The sequence below is a fragment of the Manacus vitellinus genome, unplaced genomic scaffold (genome assembly GCF_001715985.3).
Source record: "Manacus vitellinus isolate BGI_N305 unplaced genomic scaffold, ASM171598v3 scaffold_41_pilon, whole genome shotgun sequence".
Classification (NCBI taxonomy): domain Eukaryota; kingdom Metazoa; phylum Chordata; class Aves; order Passeriformes; family Pipridae; genus Manacus; species Manacus vitellinus.
Window position 1 is genome coordinate 3841132 of NW_021940545.1, and position 9781 is coordinate 3850912.

Genomic DNA, 9781 nt, shown 5'->3' on the forward strand with positions numbered 1-9781 from the left:
TCTCCCCTGAGCCTCCTCTTCTCCAGGCTGAACAGCCCCAGCTCCCTCAGCCTCTCCTCATAGGACTTGTGCTCAAGTCCCTTCCCCAGCCTTGTTCCTCAATCCCAGGGTCAGTGAGTCGGGGCAGTTCCCAGAACTCTGGGAGCATTGATTAATCCCAGTGGTGTTTTCTCCTGTTTCAGACATTTCTAATCCTGGGCAAGTCCTGCTGAAGAACCTCACCCAGATGAGCACGGGGTTGTACCAGTGTGTGGCCACCAACGAGGCTGGGCAGGAGAGCTGTGCTGTGCAGGTGACAGTGCAGCGTAAGTACTGCTGCAAACTGGGGTTCACACACGTGGTTCACACACCTTTGCCCTTTTGTACTTTAATCCCATAAAACAGTTCTTATTTATACTTATTTATTGCAGTTAGGGTTTGCACAGCAGCCCTCTGTGTAACCTACAGTGACAAAAAACATCACAACCTAAAGTGACTAAAACATCATTTGGGCTCAGATTTTTCGGTCTGTTAGAAATGTTGATTTTCAGAATGACTAATGGCATAAAAGGAGGGAAAACTGTGAGTAAAAGGTTCCAGAGTCTGCAGCTTTTGAGGTACTTCTGGCTGGAGTGGCTGCATATTGTTCTCAGGTATAAACTCCTTCTGTGGATGTTCCATCAATTCGATTCCAAATTATTTATCTGTTGCACTCAGGACACTGAACTATCTAAAGACAGCTGGAAGAGCTGATTGTGACACACTGTAACGTGGAGCAACTGTTGGCATTTTGGTTTTAATCCAAATTTAATAAATTCTGTCCGGAGCACCAGAAGTTAAAATCTGTGTTCTGCCTGATAAAACCCATCAAGGGTGGAGCGTCCTTTGCATATTCATGCCAGGAAAAGGGTGGAGTTTAGCACCTAAAAATCCAAACAATGGAGTTTAGCAGCTCTCAAAGGAGATCAGCAGGAGCTGGAACTGCTGTGATAAAAGACTGCTAATGGCGAGGTCTCTTCTTGGAGATTCCACAGCTTTTGGAACTTTTTCTGCCCGGCCAAGCCTGAAATAACTGGAATACGGTCACGCAGCAAGGAAAACCGGTTTGCCTCAGGCATCTGAAGTAAAAGCGTCCGGGCAGCTTTTATGCCAATTGAACTGAATTGGTTTAAAACCTCACTCGGGTTTGCAAAACCCTCCGTAGGGACGAGCCTTAGGGAAACAACTTTTAGCCAAGCCCGGCCCAACCGACCAGAAGTTGTCATAAAGTACCAACCAAGGGCCAGTAATCGCTGGGAAATGTCTCATCTTTTCTGGTTTGGAGGGAAAATGCCACGCACAGGATGCTCTTTTCTTTCTCCCTCTTTCTTCCTCTCTCTGACCCAGCTCGAGTCACTTTTTTCCCCCATGATTAAATAATTCTTTCTGGAAAAGGGGTTGTAATCACTTCAGGGTCAGTTGAAGGGAGAAAAAAAGAATCCTCACGGGGAAATATTCGCAGTTCAAACACTCTCGTGCCCCCAGGAACCTGCTCGGTGCCGTGTCTCACATGTCTGTGCTTTCGGTGGCTCTGTGCTCAGAGGGGAGGATTTTTCCTCCTCGTTTCGCTCTGACCCACAGCTGAAGGCAGAGCACTTGTGATCCCACCCTTCCAGAGCTTTTCTCACCCCCCAGCTCAGCTTCAGCGACGGTGCCTGGAGATAAACTGGTTCCACTTCTGTGTGGAGACACACCTAAATAAACAAACTGGCACGTTCTGGGCTGATTTATACCGGTGCTGTAAGTTGTAGTGGCGACTAGAACCTGACCGCGCAACTCCAGTGAGAATTTATCAACTAATCCATCTGTTTTCCGGACAACAGATGCCCAAAACATCGGCATGATCGCCGGGGCAGCGTGTGGGGTGGTGGTGGGACTCTCCCTCCTCCTCCTGGTGGTGAGGCTGACGATAAGGAGGAAAGAAAAGAAGAGATATGAGGAAGAGGAGGCACCAAATGAAATCAGGTAACGCCTTGCACTTAATCCCCCACCTCCCACGCTCCCTCCTCGCAGTTTCACACATCTTTGCAGTAAAGATTTAAGTCGCTGTAAGTAGGGATAAGTGTTCCCAAAGTTTGTTCTAAATAGCTTTTAAAGTCTCTGTGAAATAGCACTGACAAATTTCTTCACTTGTGAGAATCTCTGTGAAGACTTTCCAGAAAATCAGATTAAACTTCCCCCCCACACCCCCAGGGCAAATCAGCATAAAACTCTCTCTCACATTTGCAATTTCAGCATTTTAAAGCATTTGCATAATCTTTTACGCTGTTAAATCCAACCCACTTGCCCACTGTGGCTCTGAGAGGGTTTGGGGGGTTTTAGTTCTCCTTTTTTTCTCCTTCTCCTTTCTCCTTTCTCTTTCTCCTTCTTTATCCTTCTCTTTCTCCTTCTTTATTCTTCTCTTTCTCCTTTATCTTTCTCCTTCTTTATCCTTCTCTTTCTCCTTCTTTATCCTTCTCTTTCTCCTTTATCTTTCTCCTTCTTTATCCTTCTCTTTCTCCTTCTTTATCCTTCTCTTTCTCCTTTATCTTTCTCCTTCTTTATCCTTCTCTTTCTCCTTCTTTATCCTTCTCTTTCGCCTTCTTTATCCTTCTCTTTCTCCCTCTTTCTCCTTCTTTCTCTTTCTCCTTATTTCTTTTTCTCCTCCTTTCTCTTTCTTTCTCCTTCTCCTCCTTCTCCTTCTCCTTCTCCTTCTTCTTTCTCTTTCTTTCTTTCTCCTTCTTTCTTTTTCTTTCTTTCTCTTTCTCCTTCTCCTTCACCTTCTTTTTCCTCCTTTTCTGTCTCCTTCTTTCTCCTTCTCCTTCCTTCTCCTTCTCCTTCCTTCTCCTTCTCTCTCCTTCTCCTTCCTCCTTTTCAATCGCAGTTTTTATTGGGAATGCTCCAAGACTGGCAGGTTCTCTCAGCCTCCCTTGAGCCTTCTGAACAACTGTGCTCTGGATTTAGCCTGGGTGAGCAATCCTTGAGCTGTCTGTGAGGGGACACCCTCACCCCGGCAATGCTGACACATGTTCTTGGAGCTCATCTGTTCCAGGCCTGCCCCTTAACTCCCCTAAGCAGAGATTGGTCTCCAGCCAACCCAGCCTAAACCCCTCAGGAAGGAAAGCACTGGAAAGATCTATTTCCAGGAAGGAGTTTTAGCTGCTCCCGCCCTGGAAGAAACAACCCCCGTGCCTTGATCCATCTCTGTGTCTATTTGTATGACTGCCCTCATATGACATCTCTGTAATCCCTTAGCAGCTGATTCCTCTGCCTCACACTCAGGTTGCCAGCCTGAAAGCAGCCTCTGCTGATTCCTTCCCTTCCCTTTTTCCTGCTTTCTTTGCTTTCTCACCTTGCATGAATTTTCAGTTGGAGCCTCACCCTCTTGTATCACCTTTTCACGCCTGACTGTTACATCCTCTCTCTCTTTCTCTCAGGACCCAGTTCTTGCACTTCTTTCTCTACCCGCAGGTTATTTTAAGTGGAAGAACTGGTTTCAGCTAGTCTTGCCCAGGCCATTTCTCATTATGAGTCAGGATTACAGAGCAGACAGTTCTATCTGAGCTGTTTGCAGTGACACTTGGTATTTGTTATTTGTTCCACACACAGAGCTGTGTGTGTTTATCCCAAACCTGTTTGACCAGCAGCCCTGCAGGGCAATAGGGGGTTCAGTCCACCAAGTTACAGAGCACAGAATTCAGAAAGCAGATAACAGGAATTATTCCTGGATAGACACTCCCTGGTGATTTGCAGCTTCAGGGAGCCACTGCTTATGGCAGTGGAGAAATGAGGAAGTGGTGTTTGAGCCCCTGCCATCTGTTTGGTTGCAGAGAAGACGCAGAGGCACCCAAGGCCCATCTGGTCAAGCCCAGCTCCTCCTCCTCTGGCTCCAGGAGCTCCCGCTCAGGTTCCTCCTCCACCAGGTCCACAGCCAACAGTGCCTCCCGCAGCCAGCGGACTTTGTCCACGGAAGCCACCCCTCACCTCACCCCTCCCCAGTACAGCCAGAGGGAGATGGAAGGCAAGGAGACGGAGCCAAAGAAGGTCGACTACAACAACCTGGTGAAAATGGGAGCCACGCTGGTGATGGTGCCTGCCCAGAGCCGGGCCTTCCAGACCGTGTGACCCCCGGGAGGCTCCTGCCGCCCAGAAACACTTCACACACCACCAGCCACGTAGGAGTTGTTAGATTAGCTAATTATCTTCCTGGTCAGCTTCATTTTAATCACTCGTGATTATTCACACCACAAGAAGCCCTCCCACTTAACTCTCCATCTTCCAGCACTGAGGTTATGATACAGGATTTTCTTTTATTGAAGTTCCGATACGGGATTTTCTTTTATTGAAGAAAGATACATTTGATGGAAAAAGGAGCCATTTGAGGGGAAAAAGGAGCCATTTGAGGGAAAAGGGAGCCACTTGAGGGAAATGGGAGCTTCTTTTTAAATTATCTCTTATTGTTTGTTTTTGTTTTTTTTTTGGAAATGGAACACTGAGCATTTAAAAACTGCAACAGCAAAGCGCTGGGCAGGTGAAAAGAAACCAAACCTCAGGATTTTTTAAAAGGGATCAACAGAGACATAAAGATGCATAATGTGCCAGAGGGAGGTTTTGTGGGGAGGGAGGAGTCTCTTGTACTGGTTTTGGAGAACTTTCTCAAAGATGCATGGTCTCACCTGAAGATTTTGAGGGCAGGCTGGTGTCCAGCCTCAAAGGGGACTGAAGGTGCTTCATGTTTTCTCCATTCAGTCTTCTAGTGAAATGCTTTTGGAGGCTGGAACTGAAGTGGAAATGAAAGGATCACTCCAACAGGTCAGGAGATGCAGTATTAAGGCAAGTGTCTGAACTGAACTCTGTATGAAAGAGAAAGGACCTTTTATGTCAAGAAAACAGAGGTGCTTTAATCGCCAGAATAAACTTACTGGTGCACCCAGAGACACGGCCTGGAGCCTGCTCTGCTTTCATGGCCAGCACTGCAAAGCCACAGAAACCCCTCTGGAATGGGGTCTGTGGCTAATGAGCCTTAGTGACATGAGAACTGGGCCCTGAATCCAGAAAGGAGGCAGTTCCTCAGAAGGGGAGGGCCACCAATCTACCAAAAAGCCTGGATGAAGCATTTGGAAGATATTTGTCCTTGGCAGGTGGTGAGTTCCCCAGTTTTGGGGTGAGCTGTGCTGGAGAAGCCTTATGGAGAGCTCTTCCCAAGCCTGAACCAACAGCACTCTTGAGGTGGCCTCCAGGTAAGACTGAAGGACATGAGGAAAACACACCTGGGACAGGTAAACCAGCACAATGCTGCTTCCACTAGGAGATATTTGTGTGCATTGTCCCATTCCTACACCAAATGCTGGGCCACATGCTATAGCTGAGGCTTAGACCTTTAGCAAGGTTCTTTAAAAACTGCAAGAAATGTAAAGAATATTTTTTGTGATTAACCAGACTAAACATTTGCAAGGAATATAAAGTCTTACACTTCAAGTTGAAGGCCAATAGGAAAGGATGGGAGACAGATGCAGAGTTCTGTCATTTGTATTTTCCTCTGAAGGACTTGGCTCTGACCACTGCTACACACAAGACACTGAGCTTGTAGGTTTTAGACTCCTGTATTCCTGGACTGATGATTTTCTGTTAAAAAAAAAAAAAGAGGGTGGATTTTTTTTTTTTTCCATTTGAGGGGAGGGAAGGTTTTCTTCAATTTGTGGGGTGAGTCTATAGAAGATGGACCTGCACAGAAAAACCACAGATCTATAATTCTTTCACTCCAGGACTGTAATTTATCTCCTTTTTTGACTGAGGGTTGGAATTATAACTTCCTCACTTGAGATCTTAAACAACCTGATCAAAGCCAAGCCCTGCTTGGGCTGCTTCCATATGGGAAATAGATTTCAAACTTCCCCTATATTATATGAGAAACTCTTTTCCTAGGAGTAGTCACCCATTTTCATCAGATGTACCAAAATTTCACTCGCTTTCTCTACCCCTGAGTCAACCCTTGGCAGGACAAAGTGCTGATGTTGTGCAGGGAAGACAATCCTGAGTCACGGGTTGAAGCAAAGGAGAGCTGGTGTGAGGTGTTTGATAAGCTGCTGCTCCCATGGTGTTGGATCCTGGTGTTGGATCCTCTGTCATTTTACCCAGAGAGCTTCCCTGGCGGCTCCAGGAGCACATTCCTGATCAGCTGTTTGCTGCAGCAGCTGTAAGTGCCTGTGATTCCTGTGCAGTTGCTCTTTTCCTGAGCCCTGGGGGAATCCCAAGAGCAGGAACAGGATGGCTGAAGCAGTTTGGGGCTTCTCCTGTGGCTGCCTATTGTGCTTCATGTCAGCTGTGCTGCAGCTGAGGATCCTCACTCTGTGCACACAAACCCCTGAGTGCTTCTCTCCTGCCTGGGCAAGCAGGAGCTCCTCAGCACAAACTGAGGGGGACAATTCCAACAGCTCAGCTGGTCCCAGCCTGAGAACCAAAGGCTGGCTTTGAGTCACGGGCCAGACTTGTAATTATTAGGGAGGAGGATCCTCTGTCTGCAGCCTGGAGGCTCGGAGAATGCACAGCCTGCTCCTGGCAGAGTTTCTGGAGGCCTTTGGGAATTAGCTGCAGGACAGATCAGCTGAGGCAACCCTCTCCTGGTGTCCCAACCCTCCTGGAGCAGAGAAGTCACTCCTTGCCCTATGAGTGACTGCAGGGACTGAGAGGTTTATGAGCCTTTTGGTGAAGGTCAGCTGGAGGAATGGCTGAAGCCTGGAATGTGTGATCATTCCTGGCTGTTCCAAGCCCTGTTGGGAAGCAGTTCAGGTACCTGCTTTCCAGGTATCTGCATAGAAACCCTGCCAGAAAAAGCCCCTCTCCTGCCATGCAACAAAGGTGTGTGGCCCTGCTTAGGGAACGTGGGCACCACAGTGATTTAAAATCACTAACTCTGAGACACTGAGGTGCTTTCCAGCCCCCACATCAGAGATCTCCCAGGGGAACACAAAGTCAGTGCTGCACTTCTGCTGCCAGCAGGAAACCCAGAGGGAAAATTTATTACTCAAAGGGAACAGGAGAAAGAGATCATTCCAAAGGTATTCTATTTTCAGGAGTTGCACAAGGGAAGCAAATGAACCATAAGCCAAACTCTTTGTAAAATAGTGTATTAAAGCATTTACTGTCATATACCAGTTATTACTTGTGTGATTAAATGCAGACCATGTTATGTAGCTTTCTTTTTGTTTCTCAGCAGCTGAACTAAGCTTCCATCTCTTCTACCTGCTATAATTGGTGTACTTGTACTGTGTCCGAACAGCTCAGAGGAAAGCAAATATTTATTATTGATTCCTTTGAATCAATGATTTCATAATTTTTTTTTTGTTTGGTTGTTTTATAAATAAAGGTGCTGCAGCTAAAGTGCTGCAGCTCAACTCAACTTGCACAGTGCTCCATCTTCTGTGGTGTGATGTGTTACAGGTTGTCAAGCTGAATCCAAGGGAAAAAATACAGAGTTAAAAATACCATTTTTAAGCCAATGAGGACTATTTGCATATTTGCATGGAAACATGGAGAAGCTGGGTGTTTTCCTGAGTATTTTTCAGTCTAAATTACAGGCCACAGTATGAAATGTGTGAGACCTTGGGTGTACAGAGTGAACAGTGTTTTGTCTTCCATGGAGCTCTTCCACCTGAGATATTCTGGCTGAGGATGGAGGTGGGAAATAGTGCCAGCACAGATATAAACCCTGGTGACATTATCCTCCCACTCCTGTGACCTTACTGCTGAACCAGCCAGTGTTTCACTGATCTCACAGGCTGTGAGGTGACAAAGAAACCTGGAGCAACCACCTGACCCGTGCTCAGACAGTTCAGATCTTCTCTGCAGATGAACAGTTTGAGGCAGCCAACAGGAATCTCCAGTGTTGAAGCTGGAGGTGGGATTTTAAGGGGAATTAAACGTCATTGTGCTTGATTTCTCTCAGCCTCCTCTCCCCGAGGGTGTTTTGCAGAGGTCTCCCCACATCAGCAGTGCTCCTTACTGAAATCTGGGAGTAAAAATTGCAACATAACCAGACAGGATTTAAAACAACGCAGTGGACTCATAGGTGTGTCCTGGCTGTCCCTGATTCATGAGAAAACGCTGTCACTGGCTCCCACTGGAGTTGGTGACATTAAAAATCCTGATTAGGGATTTTCAGAGTGGAGCAGTTGCATACTTTTGTACAGTATCAGGAATCTGGGGTTATTTTTAACCTGGATCCGTTTGTACTGACACACTGGAGGGGGAGAATGTGGTGGGAGAGGGAAGGGATGGCCTTGCAAATGTGTGATTTTCAAACTTCAGCCAGGGAGTGCAGATGCAAGTGTTGTATAAATAAATGTTGCTGCTGTGAGCAGGAGGAATGTCTTTGATAATCTCTATTCTCCTCCCAATTCTGTTTTAAACTCTTAAAGGAGAAGCAGTGCTTGATCCCTAACATACTAAATTCATGTCCAGAAATAACTGGAATCAGTAATTTGAAGAAACTCTACACAAAATACTTAACAGTGTCCAGCCTGCCAAGCCTTAATTTTTCTGATACACAGTAAATGAGCTACTTTGGTCCAGTTGGTTAACAGCCTTTAATTCCTAATGTAATGAGTCATTTGCCCTCCTCCCTGCACTGACTCACTGCTGTTCCAGGCTCCCTTCACTTGCTATCACTCTGCTCTGCCAAGTGTGGTTGCACATCTAAATGTCACTGTGGAATTTCGAGGTGCAGGTGCTGCTATTCTTAGGTCCTACTGGAATTCTGCTGATGATTTACAAACAAAAAAAACCTCCAAAGGCTAACAGCACTGCACCTGTGTGTGGAGTGTTGAGTGTGAGTTACACCGAGGAGCATCTCTGGTGTAATATGGGAGCAGGGTGTGCTCTGGACAGGGTGAGGTGTACCCGGTCAGGGTTCACGCTGAGAGCTCTTATCTTGTGTTCCCTCCTCCTGGTGACTCCCTGACTTTTCCACTTGCCCTTTATGCCGTGTAAACACTGGACTGAGTCCTCAGCCTGACCTCAGGTGATTCCTGACCTCTGCTCCAGCCTCAGGTGCTGGGACCATCCCAGTGTTTGTGGTGTCCACGTGCTCCCCGGATCCCAAGGGATGTGGGACAGCCTGCTTTCCACATTATTTCCATGATTTCCACAGAAATAATCCCTGCTGGGAGCTGCAAGTGAGCAGCAGAGACGTGCCAATGTGGGGGAACACCCTGTGCCTTGGCTTGCTTTGGAGCTGCTGATGGATAAGGACAGTTGGGATGGATTATGGAGCAGGGAGACGCTGAGGTGGATTTTGCTCTGTGGAAAAATCCCGTGTCACCCTAAACCACCACAAACGTGGTTTCCTGGGAGAGAAAGAGGGCGCGGGGATAAATCCGGGAGCCTTGTTGAAGGGAACATGGAGGACGGTGATTATTGTACCGGGGAGATCAGTGAGCACACACTGCGGGGAAGGCTGTGGGGAGGGGCTGCGAGCACAGCAACGGGAAATGCCGCCATTCCCGGGGGGGGCAGGAGGGAATTCTGAGGGCACAGCGGGATCCCGGGGGCACAGGATCTCTTAATTATTAACGCTCATTAACCCCACAGGACCTCTGTGGTCCCTGCCCCTCATGGCGCCGCCATCTTCTCGTCCCCCCCCCTTTCCGCTCTCCCTCTATGCAAATCACCCTCCATGCCCGCGCTCCCATTGGCCCCGTTGCGAAATATGCAAACGAAACCCGGGCGCGCCGCGCGCCGATTGGCTGCCGCCCCTTCCCTGTCCCCGCCCCCGGGGGTCGTCACC

The 9781-nt window shown here is 47.6% G+C and overlaps 1 protein-coding gene across 1 annotated transcript in view; it reads left to right on the forward strand.

Moving 5' to 3' along the window:
* CLMP (CXADR like membrane protein) overlaps positions 1 to 7396 on the forward strand; it is a 42095-nt gene extending 34699 nt beyond the window's left edge. The window contains exons 4-6 of the mRNA XM_029962060.1: positions 183 to 305; positions 1842 to 1983; positions 3828 to 7396. Of these exons, the coding sequence (XP_029817920.1) occupies positions 183 to 305; positions 1842 to 1983; positions 3828 to 4122 (560 nt within the window). The 3' untranslated portion in view covers positions 4123 to 7396. The remainder of the gene's footprint in view (positions 1 to 182; positions 306 to 1841; positions 1984 to 3827) is intronic.
* Positions 7397 to 9781: the final 2385 nt, after the last annotated feature.